At 45.6% G+C, this 21403-nt stretch overlaps 1 protein-coding gene and 1 long non-coding RNA gene across 8 annotated transcripts in view; one reads left to right on the top strand and one right to left on the bottom strand.

Moving 5' to 3' along the window:
• Positions 1 to 909: 909 nt before the first annotated feature.
• On the bottom strand, positions 910 to 18085 carry TENT5B (terminal nucleotidyltransferase 5B). The gene is made up of 2 exons (XM_084815778.1): positions 17538 to 18085; positions 910 to 5657 (listed from the first exon to the last, which is right to left on the bottom strand). Exons 1-2 carry the CDS (start codon positions 17772 to 17774, stop codon positions 4638 to 4640), a joined length of 1257 nt encoding a protein of 418 aa, XP_084671904.1. The 5' UTR covers positions 17775 to 18085; the 3' UTR covers positions 910 to 4637.
• Positions 18086 to 18413: 328 nt separating this feature from the next.
• LOC146338049 (uncharacterized) overlaps positions 18414 to 21403 on the top strand; it is a 99043-nt gene continuing 96053 nt past the window's right edge. For all 7 annotated transcript variants that reach the window (XR_014785150.1, XR_014785148.1, XR_014785147.1 and 4 more), the window contains exon 1: positions 18414 to 18460. This is a non-coding gene — a long non-coding RNA (uncharacterized LOC146338049). The remainder of the gene's footprint in view (positions 18461 to 21403) is intronic.

Genomic DNA, 21403 nt, shown 5'->3' with positions numbered 1-21403 from the left:
GCCAGAAAGTTCAGGATCCCAAATGATTCACTCATCTCTCCTTACAACTAGGGATGTACGAATCCCTTACCTGGCTCCGCGCAGGGGCATCTACGGTGGGGGGGAGGCGCTCTGTCCCTCCCCCCGTAATCCTCGACGGTGGTGGAGGCGCTCTGTCCCTCCCCCCGGAATCCTGCCCGGCTGGCTCCGCTCCACGGCCAAGCCGCGGAGCCACCAGCTGGCCGCCCGCAACCAGACATCTAGCTGCTGGGCAGCCCTGCAGGGACGCAAATGGCGGCTGTCGTAGCTGCCGCCATTTGCGCCCCTGTATTGAGACATGATAGGCTACGTAAAAATTTACGTAGCCTATCATGGCAGGGGGGGAAACCCCAGTGTACGCAAATGGTGGTAGCCGCCGCCATTTGCGTACACTGGGGTTCCCCCCCCTCCGTGATAGGCTACGTAAATACGTACGTAGCCTATCACGGCTAGGAAGAGGAGGAAGCGAATGGCCAGGACGGCCGCCATTCGCAATGCAGCGCAGATGGGAGCAGGTAAGTGCTCCGTTTCGCGCGCCTTTCGTGGGGTGGGGGCAGCGGGGGCTTCGTTCCACGAAAGATTTCGGGGGGGGCAAATGCACTGGCATTCGGCCTCACCGAGATCCATCGCAGAATTCTGACATCCCTACTTACAACTATCAAGGCCAAATATGCATGCATAAAAGCAACCCTTATTTAACCAGCTCAGGGTTGCTTGCTTCTCTTACAGCCCTCCAAAGAAATTTGCATTATACTTGGGCTAATCTAGCAAGGGTTTCCCTTTAACTGTTTTTTCCTAGTCACTGACAGACTAGTAAATTTAAGAGGTATAGACTGAAGGTCGCCTTCAGCATTTTGTCACTGGTTAGCCAAGAATGACAGACCACATTTTGAGAAAATAGATGTTTTATTAGATATTTTAAAAGAGATCAACTCAAACATTGAAAGCCCCTTTCCGATCACAACTAGTGTTTTCCACTAGCATCCTTTTGTTTAGCTTGATCTGCTCCAACAATGGAAAAAGCCAACCACATCAGGTGTTTTGTGCTGCTCTGGTCAGATTCAGAGACAACTGCCAACTGCAGAACATAATAGGCTGAGACTGGAGAGATCACACCATTGGAATGGCATAAGAGAGCTAGAACTTGGTAGGATAAGAACTAAGGCATATTATGCATAAGGGGCAAAATAATTTTCACACCAGAAGCATCATCTTCAGAACTGCTTTGAGCCTTGTAGGCAGGGCAAATGTGAATATTCATTTTCAACTAATGGAGAGTTAAGACAGGACCACACGGAGCTAGGTTGCCAGATCCAGCCACAGTCAGGGTGCTAAGCTTAGTGTTATCTGAATCCCAGTATTTTCTCCCCCCCCCCTCCAGAATAGACTGCAATTCACAGCCCATGTTAAGAAACAGCATTTTCTCTAGCTCAGTTCAGCTTTTTCAACCCTTGTGTGCATATAGTGCCTATAACCTCTGCTAATTTAGCCCTTATCTAATCATGATTTCTCACTGAATTCTTCCACTCATATTGAAGTTCAACTTCCACTGCAGAAGGAACTGTTACTCCAGAAACAGACTTACTCTAGAGTGCCTAAGTCAGCCTTTGATTACATTAGCGCCCTATGGCAAAGAAAACTATGCATGCTTCTGTTAAGACAGCATAGGCAAAGGAAGCCCCCATACTGGCTGTATTTACTTCCAGCTTTTTAGTTGAGAGGATGTAAATGTGTGCTGCATGAATGTTCTATCATGACGGAAAAACTAACGTGAATTACTTTGCCCATTGACATGGTGTGACTATAGAGTGTTAATATTCTGCCTCTTCACACCTCTGCCCCCGTCCCAATTCTGGGTTATTTGCCTCCCTTCCCATAGTACCATGATTGAGCTGACACCATATGTTTAAGCAGCTTTCCCCAACATGGTGCCCTCCAGTTGTGCTGGACTACACCTCCCATCAGCCCCAGCCAGCACAACCAATTGTCAGGGACAATGGGAGTTGCATTCCAAAATATCTGAAGGGCACCAGGTCAGGGAAGGCGCTCGAGTTTACCTGTTCTTCCCATTTGCAACTGTAATTTGAAGTGGCATTTCATAGAGGGGAGGGAAAGATAGCAATCTGGAAGCCATCTTTGTGCCTGGGCCCGTTTCTGCCCAAATCAGTCTTGTTTCAGGTGAACAACTGGTGGGGCAGAAGGGAGGGCTGGTGATCAAGAAATGAGAACCAAGATCTCTTCATGTGGTCAAGTAAGAAGAATCCAACAGAGTTCAATACATTGTATTTATTTATGGTGACAGATTCTAAAGAATCTAGCAAGTCTTATGTCAGGCCTACTGCATGACAGGTTTGATTGCTGCAGAACACATTCAAACACAAGTCTGGAAGTGCCATTCAAAGTGTCAAACTCTTCAAATCTTTAGGATATCCTCACACATACAAAGTAAACAGCATGATCACAGCATACGTCTGATGCAGCTTCCATTTGTAAGAATTTCACCACACACACATCCCCATGCCACAAAAGTGCATTTTTTAATTCCTCCAGCAAGCCCTTGATTATAGAGGAAGGTTTTTTTGTTTTTTTTTAAACCCACCTTTGTAAAGAGGCAGTTCTTCTAATGCTTAAGTTTCCCGTTAGCCAAAAAAGTGCTGCTAGCTAGTCAGCTGTGCTACTTTAGTGCAACCCCTTTTAAATGTGAACTACTAAAAGGCTGCCAAGGAAGAGTCTAGAAGCAGCCTTTTCTTGAAGTGGAAAAAGGAAAACTCGATAAAGCCCCTTACATTTGGCACTGCAGCCGCATTCATCTTGGAGCAGGGAAGAATTCACTGGTATGTAGAAGAAATGTCTTCAAGAATCATTTACGTATTTCAGGAGAACTCCCTATTTACATAGTGTTGGACCTCTCAGAAGTGAGCAGTCCAACCTTCTCAGCCAGGAAGAGTTGTGAAAGGTCAAAATGGGAGAAGTTGGAGCAGATATTTGTCGAGATGGCAGCAGACTTAAAATGGTTTGGTCTTGTCAAACCAGCTCACATTCCCCAGGAAGAGGCAGAATTTTACCTAGACACAATCCAAGTATGATATTTTATTTCATTTTTTTTCAGCCTGCCCCAATATGGTACAGCTTTATTGCAAAGAAACAGATTAGTAAGTAAGTTGGCCTTCAAGGATACACCATGAAGCATCTTTCACGTAGCCCTTTCAGAGCAGGCCTGCCAAAAAGCTAAAGTATTCATTCACTGCCTCGCTTCCTAAGAAAAAGCATAAAGAACCAACCTGAACTGACATATTGCACAAGGAATTGCTACGCAATCCAGAACATCCGGAGAAAGGACTATTGTGCTGTATAAGTAGCTCCTTCAAAAGCTCGTGTATTTTGTACAAGATACCAAGCGCCTCTTGGATACAGAAGTTTGGCTTTAAAAGACATCTCCCCCAATCTCCCTTCCATGGCAGAAAAGCACCAAACTTGGGGGAATTCTCCAACATCAATCCTTTGCCAATGAGAAGCCTCTTGCTAGGCTACATAAAATATTATCTTACCCTGATGTGGAGGTCAAGCAGGTGGACACAGGCATCCAATAAGGAAAAGAGCAGCAGCTCTCAGGGCTGGTGATAGTGTCAGAGAGTCTGCTACTATTTTCTGTAAAGGGGGGCGGGCAGGAATCTTGGCCCAAGACTTAACCTTAGCTTCACAGCTGCTACCAAGAACAGATGGTCTGCCCACATCTGTTTGTGATTCCATATATTTATACTGGTTGGTAGCCAGCTAGGCTGCCTTTCAATATCACAGAGAACTCCTACTATTGCTCATTCCCTTCAAAAGGGTGTATTGATATAGCAAAGACTCATCTAGATCCTTTCCTTCATGAAGTCACCTCCTAGGTTTGGCACTGCACATTTTCTGGAGTAATACTTGGGGGGGGGGGGCAGGATCCCATTCCTCTTCTAGCCTTCATGATGGTTATGTACAACAACCCATCTTGTCAAAAGCATCTCTATTGCTATGAACCCCCCCCCACCCCGATTCGGCTGTGATGGCTAAATCAATACTGCTGGTCCATCAGAGACCAAGCCATAGTACAGTGACTGTTCTCACAAGCCCCTGTTCAGTTCCCTTGACAGAAATGATTGAGTGACCCTAACCCCCAAATTAATTGCAGACATCCCAAACTGAACTACCAACAGGGAGTTCTGCTCCTACAAAAAATATTAATAAAGGTTACAGTACAATTTTTTTTTTGGTTGCAGGCACTTGAATAGGATTTCTTTGGTCCCTTAAAAAGGAATCAGCCACTGTGGCATATGTTCAGAAACAGTCTGCACAGCCCTTAATGCTTTTGTACTAAAAAAAAAAGAAAAAAAATCAGCTTGCATCTCAGGTAGTGCAGCTCTACCTTTAACCTAATCCTATCCACCCACCCCATACATAACTCAAGCATTTTCTTACTGTAAACATTTCTGGTAACTACTCATAACACTGCACAATTTCCCACAATATACAGCAGACTTAGTTCCAATGTAGGACCAAGATAGTCAAGAGCATTTTTTCTTCTTCTTCTGAGCGCACAACCTCTGCTCCCCAGAGGACACTGACCGGAGCCATTTCAGTGCTCAGTTGCAGGGGAGCCAAGTTGGGTAGGAGTGACTGCACGGCAGGAGAGGCTGCATGTGGGTTACGTAATAGTTGACATTGATTTCACTGACGTACGGTGCTGGCTGGTAGTAGCAGGTCACGTTTGTGACAGTCGGGATGATGTTCTGCTCAGCCAGGACCCTCACAGCCAACATGGCAATGAGGTTCAGTGTCTGCCGCCTTTCGTGTCCCATTAAGCACACTGTACTCTCATTCACCACTCTGTGTAGGGTCATCAGGCAATCGTACCTTCTACTTTCCATGCCAACAAAGTGGCTCTGGAGGTAGGACTCCAGCTTCCGCTGCTGCTCCCCAATGTCAGGAAAGTCTATAAAAAACCTGGAGCACATGTATCTCTGCAGCGCCTTCATGTCAACTTCTGATCTGGGCTTAAATCCCCTTACGAGGAGGTTGCAGTACTTCAGAAGCCCACCACCTCTGATTTCCTCTGGATTCCTGGTGGCAATGATTCGGTTCCTCAGGTGGTCCATTGCCTCCTCAAAGTCCCCATACATACTCTCCCCAGTGACAGTAGGGTGGAAGTTTGCAGACATCGGGTTTTCTGAACACTCTCCAAAGAGCAACAGTGAGTCCAATATTATCTGGAAAGAATCTACGCTGAACTCAAACTGCCGTCGGAGAGAGTCTACAAATTTGAGCTCCACATTCTTCCCGCTATTGTTTGACAACGATATAAGGCTCCAGCGGTCTGTTTCGTTGCACACTTTCACTAACTTCTGCACATAGGCCTCCTTCAGAGTCATGGGAGTGATCTTATCTTTGTTTACCCCTTCTGGGAGGAAGTCCAGGAGACAATCCATCACTACATCTTTCACCAGCTGGAAAACATCCTCACTTTTCAGGTCTACACCAAAAATGAGATCCAGATCTTTATACCCCAGGCCACTGTCCTGATGCAGCACGTGGCTTGCTGCCGAGCCGTTCAATCTCACATTGTGAACAGAGATGCCCTGCTTTTCTAGACGGCTACGGACCACCTGCAACACAAGGAGAGGCAGATTGCTGTAAGCATTGACAGCTAGCAAAACAGGAGGCAATTCCCCACTGCCTTCGGCGAACATCTGGCTGGTGTGATTAAATAGGTGACCTGTGTTAATACCTTTATAGGCAATTTAGAAGAGCAAATGAAGAAGCACACATCTAAGAGCATTTCTATGCACACAATTAGGTACAGTGTAGGAAATCTCTCATGGTTTTTTTTAAAAGTTTAGTTGCGGCTGCAAGGACCACAAATCTGACTGTGAAGTGCTGTTGGGGAGAGCACTTTAGCATGATTTGCCGTTACCTCCTCAAAGCTGCTGTTTGATCCACAGGGGAACCTATACAGGAAACCTGTCCCTATGGGACAGAGAGCAACTCTGGCAGAGCAATTTTAACTGGGAAGTGGCATGGGAAAGAATGGGAACCACCTACCCTAATTGCAGTTAATTTTAGGGACCAAAGGAAATCTAGTCACTGATCTTGTGGCATTATGTTTAGTTTGACCTTAAATAGGTTCAGATTCTGGCTTTTACATCAACATGCTTGCTAACAGGTCTTCAAATCTTCCATGATGGGAGCTGGAGATCTGTTGCTGTTCCCACCCTAAGGCAGTGACTGTCTGGGCAAGTTAGACACAAATGACTATGCCTCCTCCTACAGCCTTTATTCTTGGGCCAGGAGTTTCCTAGAACTTTCCTTGAAGAAATACAACACAGCGAGATTAAAACTGAAGGGAGGAGCCCGAAACACCATACATTTTTGATAAAATGCAGTTAAGAATACTGGCAATTAAATTGCTCATTTCTGGAGCTGCTTTTACCAAGGCTCAAGGACAAGAGATCCTGCAACAGACCAGACACTGGCCACCTGTATGGCAGGGCCATGTGCTAGCAGGCTGGGCAGTTTTAGGCATCTAACATGCCAGCATCAAATCAAACTAAAAGGCAGCTGTCAGTGTCACCCAAGTGTTAAATGCTACTTGTGAGAATTAAGGTGAACTAAATACAGGGACACAAGATTACAACCCCCAGAGCATTGCTCAGAGCAGTTACATTAATACATATGTATGGAAAATGGATGCAGTACTCCATCCCAATTTGAGTATAGCCAGGTGCTTAGAACATTGCATTAAAGGAGTTAACTAAACCACTTAAGGTGCATCTTTAATCACCTTCTGGACTAAGTCAGTTCAGAGTGTCAGGAGGAAGACATGAATGATCATATAATGAAGGGCTATACTTTTTTTGACAGAGCACCACCACCAACTAAAGGCTCATAAGCTGAGCTACAGAATGTAGCAGAGTCAAGCCTCCAAAACTTGGGGGGTGGGAGGATGATGACTTCATTTTGCTAACAAGCATTTAGGTATAGCTAAGAAGTTACTTAATTTTCTGGTAAGGGAAGCTTTAATGATGTTTAGGAATTTGGATGAGGACTGCCTTATCTTTATTGCAGAATGCAATAATGCTTTTGACCCCGGTACAAAAGGAATTCAACAATTCATAGGAATTCATACACAGTTTGGGTGTAGCGATGAAGAAAGTTTTGCCCATCGTTATTTTGCCTGCCACACAGCTATCATACAAGCCTACTAGTGAGTTGGGTATTGTAGCAGATTACAGAAGAGAGCTGCTTGCCTCTTTCTGTAGAACACTAACCAGAATATAGAACTACTGTGTGCCACCTACCCACCCAGCAGACCAGGCATAGTACGTTGATTGTCTTAACATCTAGTGTTCCTTACCTCTTTTGGTTTGGAGACAATGCACGGACCAAGCATTACAGAAGTGACTTCCTTTTTAGGTTACTTGCTGGAGATTGGCAACCTCTGCATTTAGGGCTGACTAATGTTTATCTGGTCAGAGTCATTTGCCTTTGCTTACAGAAAATTGCTGTGAGCCACTGAGTGTGCTATTATGGTTTTTAAAGTATAGGAAGAACTGCATTAGCTACCCTTTAATCTACAGTAGTATTACTGAAGCTTACAAGAGAGTGAGGTTTCTCACAAAAGGAAGAAGTGTGGACAGACACATTTGATTCAGTTGTTTCAGCAGATGGGCTTGTTACAGAATGAGCAATGAGGGTCGTTTCTCTCCCCCACTGCCCCCCCCCCCAACTCCTTACAGCCCTCCATGCTCTGGCATTGTTAAAATCTACCACCAACAGTCAGGAGCTCATCTGACTAGTGTATTAATTCACCAGGAGTGAATTGAAACTGGTTCAATCACACTGATAAGTGCAGAGTTGTACTTTCTACTAGAATATTGAAACATGGTGACAAATGGCACTGCTTAGCAAGAGGATTTCCAAATGCTACCTGATCTAGACAACATCTTTTAAATTACATACATAGATGCCAGATGAGTACTACAGTGTGAACTAATAGCTTACAAACTTTCTGGAGGATGCTAGGGGGTTTTATCCAGCATTATCTCCATCTTACCTGAAACACGTTGCACTGACCATTTGCTCAAAGGAAAGTCTGAACTCAAGCTTGCATTTTCTTTTTAGCCGGTCAATAGATTATATATAGTGTGTTACAGTCTATGTTAATCAGGTATCACCACTGTTAGTCTCCCTCTTTGTACTGAATACAAACTATTGTGGCAGTTGGTTCATGGGCTCCATCTCCTATCCTACCACTCTGTTTCCATTTGTGTATTTCTCTGAGAGTGGTAGAAGTGTGCCAAGCTGTGATTGACTCAAACTAGATAACAAGGATTATCTTTATTATTCATAAGCAACATGTGCCCACCAACTGCCACACATGGTTTATTCAGTTTGTCACCCAGCTGCTACTAGTTCTATGTACCTAGACTTTAGCATGCTGTAGCCACCACAAGTGGGGCACTATATTTATTAGTCTCCCTTTGCAGTCATCACTACTGCAGCAGCCAGAAGGGTAGACGCCCTCAAAACAAGCAATCTACCAAACTCTTGGGATTTTCAGGAGGAGCAGATTTGCTTTTGGGTACACATTGCATCAGTCCACAGAACTGAAGAGGGAGAGAATGTACTATATTCCTCTTGCTTCTTGTGCCAGTATGAGACAACTATGACACCCCAACTATCCCATGTGCAGTTGTGGCTGTGGCCATTCACTGACAGTGCTACAACTTCATATAGTAGTCATTCTCACAGGGCATCAAACTCAAAATGGGTTGGAAAGGCAAGTGGCTTATCAAGCATATGCCCAGGGGCCATAGCTTAATTCAAACACTGCTCTTTATGGGGAGATGGAGAGTTAGTATCAGTGGTCTTAAAATAGCTCTCTTCACCCCATTAGAGCAGCCTTCCCCAACATGGCGCCCTCCAGATGTGTTGGGACTACAACTCCCTGAACGGCGGCGGGGGGGGGGTTCTGGGAGTTGTAGTCCAATACATATGGAGCGCACCACATTGGGGAAGGCTGCATTAGAGTATGCCACCATTCTACACCTTGTTCACCAGAATCCCTTCAGTGGCATCACTGCTGCCTCCAACCACCCTCCCCTCCCCAGTAAAATTTGACTCATCCCCAACCAAGCCCCTTTCCTACACGCTACAACTTGCCCTCTAAAATCCCTACATGCTAGATCAGCACTTCCCATCCCTTGCCAGCCAAGGCTTTTCCATTGGCTGCTACAAATTCCACACCACCACACCCACTGCAGTTGCTACACTCCAGCTACTTCGCCCCAGTGCACCACTCCCACCCTGCTCCCCCCAGATACCTGCACTCCCATTTGAGAGGGAACAATAGCAAAGGCAGTCATCCAACCAAAGTCATTGGCAGCAATCTGTGCCCTCTCAAGGGCATTGCTTTCTAAACCTGTATAGAAGGATAGCTGTGGGTTCACACTGGGGACCTCAGTAAGTTTTGAAACCATATATTTGACAACTCCACACCGATTACTCAAATGCAGGGCTAGATGTTTGCACAGAGTGTGTCAGATTCTGACAATTCGTGAAGAGTGCCAGTAATCTTTAAGAAATTTCATGTTCTTATGCCTGCATGTGTTTGGAGATTAACATGAGGCTGATTTGTTTCGGTGCGTAGATGGTGGTGCTTTACCAACATACCATAACTGGATGCCCACTCCTCATAGACTTTATGACTTATCCACACCCTCCCAGAGTTTCAAGTTCCACTGTAATGCCAGTAATGAATTAAAGCAAGCTTACAAACAGTAATATGCATAGTCTAGTCTAAGTAAAACTGCCTGAATATAGATTTTAATAGTCTTCATCATTAAGTGCAGATAGCTTTACAGTTTGAGCATATGGTTTAAAGTATACAATTAGAAAAAGAGCTCAACAAGAAAGTCAGTATTCTGCCTAGTGTAATTAGCCCTAAATTCTGTACTATGCTTAAAACAGAACAGGAAATTTACACATAATCTATAATATCTTATTATATGATCTTTGACTCCTGGCAATTGCTATTGTGGAAGGCAGCCAGTTTGTTAAAATGCTTAAAAAAATTAGAACCCAATGTGCCTTATTTTACATTAGTGAGTCACTGCTGAGGAATGAAGCCACCTCCCATACAAAATGAATATGCAAGCAGCTTATTGGCACAACATTAGTGCCTACTAAGCACACTGTTGCTACTTTATGGACAAACAAAACCCTAGTAATTTGTGGCGGTGATGACACACAGCAGAGTAGGCTATTTCAGGGCAAATGGACTGTACTGGAAGCAGCTTTCAGTATTATCCAGCTTCTCACTGGAGGGCGTCAACAAGCAATAGGGACAATACACATCAAAGCCATTTATTGCTTTGACATTTCAAGTGCACTTATTTCCGTCACAGATGTACACTTGTGGGAAGTATAGTAGGAGTATTTTGCTGCATGCACATGTTTGCACCAACACATGCTCACTACCTCCTGTCCCCATGAAGTAGTTTCCATGTAAAGAAATGTCATGTGTAAGAACCAGTGTAGTGTAGCGGTTGGACTGTCTATACCGATGGACTATGGTCAGGGAGACCACGTTCAAATCCCCACTTAGCCACAAAGCTTGCTGGATGACTTTGGGTTAGTCTCTTTCTCTCAGCCTAATCTATCTCACAGGGTTGTTAAGAGGATCAAATGGGATAGCGTGAAAACCCTGAGCTCTTTGACAGAAGGATGGAAAAACATAAAACAGAAATACAAGTAAAGAGCTGCAGGAGAAGCACAAGACCTTATATGGCTTCTAGTTATTTAATACATATCAATTTGATTCACTTTGGGTACACACATCAAGATTCTGTGGCTTCTCCTGCAGCTTGTGGCCTGTCCACACAATGGGTTTCTGTTTCGATATTTAACACATGCAGAAGTTGTTCAACACAGATCCCCCACACCCCAACACACACAAATCTGGGAGACAAGACTGTACATCTAAACAAATGGCAGGACATGAACTTCCACATCAGACTTGCTGCTCAAGCTGTCTGTATGCACTCTTACATGCCACATAAAAATGAAGTCTAAATCCTACTCTAGTGTGTTAAGATTCACTTCCAAGCAAGAGACTGGATCTGTTTTGGCAGCAAGCATCATGGTTATAAATGGCCAAGTTTTAGAAGCCAATGTAAGCATTCTGTTGAACTGCAATCCTGGAGTTACCTGCCTCAGGTTGTTTGTCTCAGCTACAGCTCAGCCTACTATGCTGCCCTTAAGTATCTAGATTAAAGTCACCATGTTCCAATGAGAACTTTAAAAATCCACCCTGATGTTCAGCAATCAAGTTGTACAATGTTACCTTCCAAGAAGTCCAACCTTGTGGGTGACGTTCTGCACAGCAGGTTGCTTTGTACCTGTTAAACCTGTATGGTCAATCTTTGTCATTAACCCAGCAGGCATATTAAGGAGCAGAAACAAGCCAAAGTATGACAGAACTATGACAGCAGCTGATGCTACAACTCTAGAACATGTTAGCCTACTATATTATTTAAACCTTTATCATCAAGATAATAATGGACAAAGACCATTAATGACCGTCTATTGCCAATGTAATAATGAGAAGACTCTACCCATTTGGTATGAGCATTGCCTTCATTACTACCTTCGCCATATGTGATCATCAATCAGTCTCCCATCCCACCTTTTTGTTCCTCTTGGCCATCAGTAGATCCATGTTAGAACAGCTCTCACTTATGCAGGTGAAGAAAGCCACAGAGACGTGACCAAGTGTAGATCTGAACCCATGATACTCAGCAAGTAGCCTTGGGCAAGTCACCGTTATCTCAACCTAACCTACCTCACAGGGCTGTTGTGATAATCCCATGTATATGAACCTCAAACAGACCAATTTGTAGAGCCTTTCTTAGCCAACCATAGACACCTGTGCTGTCTGCCATTAATCCTCTCTCCTTATTAAACCCAGGCATCAATCTTTCTGACCATTTTACTAGCATTACAGGCCAACTGGACAGGAGCCATTACTGAAATGTAATACTTAGAATCAAGTATAAACATGATCATGCCCCTTGACAAGAATAGTAGCATTTCATCACATGCCCAACTGCTTATCCTAGCCATAGGGACTAGGAACCTTGAATGGGTTTCCATTCCTGCTCCATAGCTACAGCTACCAAACAGGCATTCTCTTCCAAGTTCAACTAGAGAATCCTGAGCCCCGGTGGCACAGAGCCAAGGCCAAGAGACTAGATATCACTCGCTCAGCAGATTTATTTTCTGCTAGCAGATTCCAAGCCCCATATAAGCAGACAGCAGTCTGCCAAGTGAGGGGCCAGCAAGGATGCAAGCTCATCAGGGCAGAGTCCAACATTTGACTTGAATTGCTTTGGTCAGACTAGCCAGTGGTGGCCCTCTAAAGTTAAATGACCTTGGATGCTTCATATTAGCTGACTTGTGTAAGTGACATTTTACTCAGATTGGGGGGGATCTTAGTGGTAGGGCACATGCTCTGCATGTAGAAGGCCCCAGGTTTGATCTCCAGGTAGGTCAGGAAAACTCTTGCCTATAACACCGGAGAGCTTCTGCCAGTCAGTGTCGACGGTACTGGGCTAGATGGACCCATGATCTAACTCAGTATAAGACAGCTTCTTGTGTATTTATTTCATTTCTATACTGCCCAACAGCCAAAGCTCTTTGGACAGTTCAAAAAAATTAAAACCAAAAAGCACAGGATAAAACAAAATATAAAAGCATTAAAACCACAATATAACAATACAACCAGAATAAAACCTAGCAGCAATGCAGAGATTTAAAATACACATTTAAAACAGCAAAGCTAAAACACTAGAAAGCTAAAATGCCTGGGAAAATAAAAAGGTCTTCACCTGGCGCCAGAAGGAATACAATGTAGGTGCCAGGTGAACCTCTCGAGGGAGCTCATTCCACAGCTGGGGTGCCACAGCTGAAAAGGCCCTCCTCCTAGTAGCCACCCACCTCACTTCCTTTGGCAGGGGCTCATGGAGAAGGACCACTGAGGATGATCGTAAAGTCCAGGCAGACACATATGGGAAGACACGATCCTTCAGATAACCTGCCCCCAAGCCGTTAAGGGTTTTGAATGTTAATACCAGCACTTTGAATTGGGCCCGGAAATGGACTGGCAGCCAGTGCAGCTGGAAACTTAGTTGCGGAACGTGATCACATTGGCCAGTCCCTGTTAACAATCTTGCTGCCCTATTTTGGAGTAGCTGACGTTTCTGGACCGTTTTCAAAGGCAGCCCCAAGTATAATGCACTGCTGTAATCCAGATGAGAAGTTATCAGAGCATGGATAACTATAGTTAGGCTATCTCTGTCCAGATAAGGGCGTAGTTGGTATACCAGCAAAAGCTGATAAAAAGTGTTCCATGCCACTGAGTTCACCTGTGCCTCAAGTGACAGTTCTGGGTCCAAGAGCACCCCCAAACTACAAACCTGATCCGTTGGGGGAATGCAACCCCCCCAAACAAGTTGAATATCACCTAGCCAGGCAGCCGAACCACCCACTAACAGTACCTCCATCTTGTCTGGATTGAGTTTGTTCATTGGCCCTCATCCAGTCCATTACTGTGCCCAGGCACTGATTCTGAACAGCCACCACCTCACTGGGGTTTGATGAGAGAAGTAGAGCTGGGTGTCATCCGCATATTGATGACACCTCAGCCCATACCCTCCCCAGCACCACCTTCTGGAATCGGCCATCCAAGAAGAAGCGGAACCACTGTAGTGCAGTGCCTCCAACTCCCAACCCAGGCAACCTATCCAGAAGGATACCATGGCTGATGGTATCGAAAGCCGCTGAGAGGTCCAGGAGAATCAACAGGGTCACACTCTCCCTGTCCCTCTCCCGGCAGAGGTCATCCCACAGGGCAACCAAGGCAGTTTCCATTCCAAAACCAGGCCTGAAGCCTAATTGAAATGGATCTCGATAATCCATTTCATTCAAGCGTGCCTGGTGTATGTATTTCCCAGAGAATCCAGACAATGTTGCTGCTACTGTTGAGTTCTACTGTTTTCCCTCTTCTCCCATCTTGAAGACATGGCCTGTGGCAATTCCTGACTTTGAACACAACTGCAGCACCAGCCTTCACATGTGGACTGGCAAGAGGAGTGGTCTGAGGCAGCTGATCTTGCTGCATTGCCTGCCCCACCCCATTGTGGTCCCATTGAGCCCTTTCAAAAAGGTTAGATGCTCCTGAGCAGCTGTTCTACAGAGGAAGCAAGGGGCTAAAGACTCGACCCATCCCCCATTCCACCCTGCCACCTGATCAGCAGGATTTTAACCTGTATCGGCTGCTTGTGGGCTATGTAATGTCAGAAGTACAATACAGTTCCTTCTCCATTACTTTTCAACAGCTGGTATTTGCCCCCATCCCCCACAGACGTCTCTTTTGCACAGAGATGGAAAAAAATGTGTGGATTGCAGCATTTTTTGTAGTTGGGATAGCCAGCACGGTAATGCACTATTCAATCTGGTCTTTGCTGTGGAGGAAGGGCACTGCAGGACTGTAATGGCAAATCTAGCACAGTGTTCAGACACACATCGAACCACAGCAGGAGACCCTTTTTGAGTTGATTGTGGCCTCAGGCTCAGCATGAAAGGGGCAACCAGCAACCCTCAACAAGAGGCTGATGCGACGCTAGAGAAATGCAATATATATATATATATATATATAGCATTTCTCTAGCGTCGCATCAGCCTCTTGTTGAGGGTTGCTGGTTGCCCCTTTTTCATATATATGTGAAAAAGGGGCATATATATATGAAAAAATATATTTTTTCATATATATATATATATGAAAAAGCACCAGTGTCAACTGGACTTGCTTCAACATACATCCTGTTTTATGGGAGGCTGAATGCAAGTCTACGCCAGAAAGGAAGACACCCTTGGAAGACACCAGAAAGACACCCCAAGGGCCAACAAGCAAAAGCTGTTCAAACATAGCTTGGCATAAGAGGCATCTCTGCCAATTTATGATCTTTTAGCTCCACAGAAATTCTGACTTATGGTTTCACACCTCACATGATATATGGAGGCCTGCCTTTAACCCCATCATGCCAAGCATCCTTACCACATAGTCTGTCAAGGGAACACTGCCTTGAGAAGGAGTCACACTAGCAATATGCATAGTTCAGCTCAGGAGCACTGGCCCATCCCTACTCTGGAGGATGCTCCCCAGCATCACTTTAGCAAGGTTAACCACTTACCTGGCAAAAAGCCCTCCTAAGCTCTCGGAGGAAGAACCCCTCCCCTCCTCACTACTCTCAACTCCGCTTCCTTACCCAGCATCTTCACCACCCTTCCTTCTCCTGCCCCAGTGTCAGGGGCAGATGCCTCATACACTAGCTGAAGGACATGGACTGCACCAGTATCATTCACTGGAGTGGGATTTTGTGGGTAGTTTGTGGGTAGACTCCAGTGCACTTCACTTCTGCATAGTTTCTTGACAAAGAATCTTAAATATTCCCCTCTACCACAACCCAATCCAGAGACTAATGTTCCCAGATACATGGTATAGTGACACAAACAGAAGTGGGTGGGTTATTTCCCCAAAACCTCTCTGCTCAACACATTCACACTCATTTGCTCACGTGCCTGGGGTTGTATCTTCAAGATTCCATTGTATTAAGACACCCATTACCGGTATCCTATATATCCTGTACGCACCCTAAACGCTGCTCTTCTTAGGTCAGGTTTTCCTCCTAAAGAAAGCACCTGAATACCATATGTGGTCATGGGTTTCCACCTCACAAGTGAATGCAAGGCCTGAAGAAATTTGCAATCTCCTTCCATATTAGGATGTGGGGTGGCACTGTCACCAGCCCCCGCCACTAAACCCCAAGAGGTGCACGACATGGATTACAGGGAGACCCCAGGGCCTTTTCCAATCTATATTCTCAAAGGGGGGGCAAAACTGAACTAAGAACACAGAAACTAAGTTCAGTAAGACAACCACTGAATACCAACCACTATTCTTGGCCCCCACTTGTAATTTGTGAATACCACCACTGGCTCACCTTGAAGGGCTATTATGAATACAGTATGTTCCTGTATACCAGTTGATGGGGAATAAGAGCAGGAGTTTGCTATTGCACTCATGTCCTTGCAGGTTTCCCACAAGCAGCTGGCTATTGTGGGAACAGAATGCTGGACTAGATAAGAAAAACCAATCAGAACAAAGGCTTATGAACTTACTAGCCCTCCCCCCCCCCCGTTTAAAATGTTCTTTGCCAAAGCTGTTGCCATTGCTCAAAGTACAGCGAGCTTGTGAAATACAGCAGCTAGTCTAGGAGTATCAATAAGAAAGCCCTGCATTCAAAGTTTGCCTTTGCTGTAAATTATATAGAAACACTTAGCTAACTTAGCAGGAGATTATGGTGAGGATTACCAAAGTTGTTTAAAAAAGCATTATATTCTCAGAGTACACTATAGAAAAGTTAAATGCTAATAGCTCACTTCCCAGGCTTTCGGGGGGGGTGGGGAGCCATGACATTAGGTTTGCTGGTGCTTTAGTTACAGCCACCCATCTTGATGGTTACAGAGAGCAGCTCTTAAAAATCTCGATACAGCTATCCAAGATAAAAGAGAGCCACAGAAGAGCAAAACTGACACGTATAAATACACCCACTTTATACCAGGCAATCTAGCTCAGAGTGAGCCAAGCTTCTTAATACCTGTAATAGCTATAGTTTGCATAAACCTAATGAGAGCTGACAACTACACCAATTATTTAAGGCTGCAACCATATGCACATTTACTTGGGAGTATGACCCACTGAGTTGATGAGGCCTTACATACAAGTAAAAATGACTGAGGGCAGGCAGTCGGTTTTTCCCTTGGCAGGAGGGAAGCAATAAGCTTGCTGAATTAATCAGCGTGACCTTAAGCGTGTTTGCTCTGTAGTAATTGATGTGTTACTGTTTCTACATTATGTGTTTTATTACTCATTAAGTTGTGCATGCTATTTTAAGCCACTCGGATTGGTTATTTTACTCCTGCCATAGGCAGAAAGGCAGGCTACGAATTGTAATAAATAAATAAAACCCTAGTATGTGCATTTAGGACTGTGTACCATAGTTTCTGCTAGCTAAGGTTAGAAACTTAGCCTCGCTCTTGACTTCTCTTCCGCAACCTGGAACCAGATTCCAAGTATGCTTAGTTGGAAGTAAGCACCACAGAAGCCAGAGGAGCCTACTTCAAGGTAAAAGGCGGCTGAGAGGGCGACTTTTAAGAATTATGGGTTGGATCCGGCGCTACCCATACTTGGAGCGGACCCACTGAAACCAACGGGGCTCGAGTTATTCGTGACTAACTGAAGCCCCACTGATTGCAACGGTCCACTCCGAGCACGGCCAAGCCCGGGTTCAACCCACGGCCTTTCTAGAAGGGTTAAGAGGGCCTTCCCGCCCACCGGCCGCATCTTATCCGGCTCTGCCACGCACCTGCACGATCCTGCGCGGCCGCACCGACAAGGTCGGGAAGTTGCCGCGGCCGTGGATGGGCACGGCCTCCTCGAGGATGTGGTCCAGGCGCTGCACCTGCTCCCAGCTGAGGACGCTGAAGCGCCCATCCCCGCCGCTGCCGGGCGGCTGCTGCTGCTGCGGCGGCTTTCCCGAGTTGGCGGCGGCGCCCGAGGGTCCGGCGCCCGTCACCGCAGCCGCCGACCCCGTCGTACGCATGCTGAGGAGCCCTCCCGGGAAGACGAAGGAAGGAGAAGAGAGAACACGCTGAGGAGGGGCAATAAAAAAAGAATAAAAGCGGGCCGCGTCACTGAGGAAACCAAACCGGGCTAATTAATAAAAAAACAGCCGAAGGAAAACTCCACGAGGAGGAAAAAGGATGGGGGGGAAGCCGCAACCCCGAGAAAAACGAGTATATCTGAGGGGACGGGGAAAGGGGAGGCGTAACGGCGGCGCGTGCAACAGCCAAGTCCCTTCCTCGCTTCCACCCGTCCCCTCTTCTGACTGCGCCAGCAACGCTTGAGCACTGCAGGCGCGTCAGCCCCGCACTCACATTTTATACCCCGACGGCGGCGCACCGCGATTGGTTCGGCTCGGCAAACCAACCCTCGGCGAACTTTGGAAGCTCCGGGCGTTCTCATTGGATGGAAGGAAGGAGGGAGGGGTGGGGCTCACAGTGGCGCCCCTCCCCTTAGTTCGTTAGAAGGGAGATGGGAGGAGCAGTTGTGGAAAGGTGCGCGGAATGAAGCGTTGGGGAAGAGCGATGGCTGGGCTCGGACGTCATAGGGAATCCTGTCTGGGATTGGCTAGCTGGGTAAAGGCTGGATTTAAAGAGACAGGAGGCCATCAAAGGCAACCAGGCCGAGAAGGTAACGAAGACGGTAGTCTAGTCTACGGCGCTGGAGGTGAGGACGTATTATATGTGCTCGCGTGTACACGCACGCACAGAGCTTTATTTATATATAAAAGGCCAGGCTGGGGCTGAAAGGCAGTCCAGAATTCATGTTCTCTGACCTGGAAGCACGGATGTGCATGGCTGACTGCAATTATTCAGAAAGAGAGGGTGGGGGAAAGGGCAGGGCCAGTATTTTGCACGTGCTTAGAAGCACTCTTGCCTTATAATGTTTCTCAGGATCCAAGGCAGAACCCCGGCTCAAAATCGAACACTGGAGATGGGATGGTGAACAAGATGGGATATTGAGGTAGACTGGCCTTAATGAAGATTGGATGAGAGAAGTGGGTGGGAAGAAGTTAATTTTCCTGCACTGTGTGCAAAGAAATGCTTTTTTAAGTGGTGGGAGGAGAATTTGGGTGCTTGGATGGTGGATAAATGGAATTAGATGGGAAAACGTGGTTGAGTGCTGAGGCTCAGGCCTGCAGTTAGAAATTTTGTGTTGGTGAAGCCTAAGGGTACATGGGGGGTGTGTGTGCATAAGAAAAGCCTAAATACAAGTTCTCCACTATGTCTGTAGTTTTGTAATGCATGCTGGCTGGGAGATGCTGGGAGTTGTGGGACCTTTTTTCTGTCTAAACATGCATAAGATCGCACCCTTAATATGATTAAATAAAAAAAAAAACCCTGTCAAGTGCTTGTCATTCAGTCCAGTACCTTTGTAGACTTCGGCCACAATCCAGCATGTGATTTTTTTCTTAAGAAAGCTGCAGTTGCTGACACCTTTTAATAGGGAAAGAATAATGCACTTTATTGCTATACGGCCTTTCCTCCAAGGAGCTTAAGGCAGCGTACGTGGTCCTCTCCTCCTCTCAATTTATTATCACAAGAGCCCTGTGAGGTAGGTTAGGCTGAGAGGAGAGAGAGAGAGACCATCCAAAGGTCACCCAGTAAACTTCATGCATGGCTGAATGGGGAATGGAACCTGGGTCTCCCAGTCCTAGTCTGACATTTTAGCCCAGCCTTCCACAACCTGGTGTCCTTCAGATGTGTTGAACTGCAACCAGACCTGTAGCCAGCCTAGAAGTTCTGGGAGGGCCCATCAAAAAAGTGTAGGGGGGGGGCAGTTCATTTGGTTTGCAGGCCTTTTAAAGACAAAATTGTAAACTGTTTTATAATTATTTGTTTGTAAACAAAATTTAGGGGGGGCAGAGAAAATTAAGGGGGGCAGGCTATCACACAGTTTCTGTCTAAACATGCATAAGATTGCACCCCAATTTAAATTTCTAGGAGTTTCTGAGAAGATCCATTGTTTGCTCCCCATTAATGTATCTTCCCCTTCCTCTCTCTTAACATTATGTCCTAATTGGATTGGCTGTGATACTGTAATATGAAAAGTGCCCTGAGCTCCAATTAGCTAAACACAAAGTGTGCGCAAGGATTATTTTTGTACGCTTCCTTGTGGGGCTTTTGCTGATGTGGTACTTTGATAGACTCTTTTATATCCTGATTCAAGCACATTGTACGTAAATCAGCCCCACTGATTTCGACAGAGCCGGTTCATGTGTTGGTTTAATTGTGTCAGTTGCAGAGCTGCCATCATCATGTGCTTCTGATTCGTCATAGTTAAAGCAAGATTTGAAGTGGGGCTTGTGTCTCTGAAGGCCCCCAAGCTCCAGATAAATTCCAGAACTCAGAGAGATTGCCTGGAAGAACCAGTCTGACTATTTGAGTTGCTTGTGGCAATGAGATTTGTGCTCCGGAAGTGCCTCGGAAGGTGGTGGACTTCCCTTCCTTGGAGGTTTTCAAGCGGAGGCTGAATGGCTAACTATCAAGGATGCTGTAGCAGCATCAGCAGGGGGACTGAACTAAATGACCTTTGGGACCCCTCCCAACTTCATGATTCTAAGTGGACATAGGATTGCAACCTTAATTAATTATTTCTCATGGCAAACACTTTGGGAATTCCTAGAACAGACCTTAAGCATAAACAGCTTACAATGGTTGCTGCTCTCAAACCACTTGTTTTTATTAGGCTTAACAAATGAAAGACGAACATCACATATCCTATTCCAGGTCTCCCATGTCGGCTGAATATTGGTAGGTGGGAATGTGAGACAGGTCATGGCACTCTTGTTCTGGAATGCCATCCCTAAGGAAGCCCCTGCATAGCCCTATTGTTGAATGCCTTCTGCCACATAGAAAGATATAGAGCAAGGGTGGGCAATTTGGGGGCCTCCAAATGTTTTGGCCTACAATTCCATCAGCATAGCCAATGGTGAGGGATCATGGGAGGTGTAGACTAAAACATCTGGAGAGCACAATGTTGGCAAAGGTGTTTTGAGCTGTAATTTTTAATGGCTGTTTTGTTCTTAGAGGTTTTGTCTTTTAAACAATGACCAGGTTCGCACAATCGCTGCAGTTCATCATGGCTTATGTAAACCAGAACGAGCTGCGGCACCTGTAGGTACCATCCTGAATATTCAGCCCCGACTGCGACTTGTCATGCCGTCTGAACGCGGCGGGGGTGGGTTGTGTGAGGGCTGTTTAACTCTTGCACAATCCAACCCTGCTGGGTTTGGATGACACACAACAAGCCAGATGACGCGTTAAAAATGGCTGCTGGCACATGCTGCAGCCCACTGTGGCTTAAATAAGCCACGGTGGGCTGTTTGATTGTGCGAACAGGCCCAATGTTTGTTTTGCATACATGCTCAATATTGTTAGTTTTTAACAAAAGAAATTTTTGGCAATATAATCTCTTGAGTTATAGCTCTAGATGTACATTTTTAATGAAAATAATTGGAACCATTTTATTTTAATACTGTTTAGCAAGAGATTGTATTACAATTGCTTATGCGTTCATTTTCATTTTCTGATTATCTCATTCTATAAGTATGTTATTTAGTACCCCTGAGGAAGGTTTTCTCAAATGTTTCAGGACTGCAAATCTTAT

This window comes from Heloderma suspectum, chromosome 10 (genome assembly GCF_057233095.1).
Source record: "Heloderma suspectum isolate Gila_16-S chromosome 10, 16-S_ref, whole genome shotgun sequence".
Taxonomy (NCBI): Eukaryota; Metazoa; Chordata; class Lepidosauria; order Squamata; family Helodermatidae; genus Heloderma; species Heloderma suspectum.
The sequence above is the reverse complement of the archived record's forward strand: the minus strand, read 5'-3'. Positions and strand labels throughout refer to the sequence as shown.

Excerpts from the sequence above, each read along its gene's own strand:
- TENT5B (XM_084815778.1), bottom strand. The coding sequence starts at position 17,774 with ATGCGTACGACGGGGTCGGCGGCTGCGGTGACGGGCGCCGGACCCTCG. Across the intron at positions 5,658-17,537 it reads GGCCGCGCAGGATCGTGCAG|GTGGTCCGTAGCCGTCTAGA; the intron begins GTGCGTGGCAGA and ends CTTGTGTTGCAG.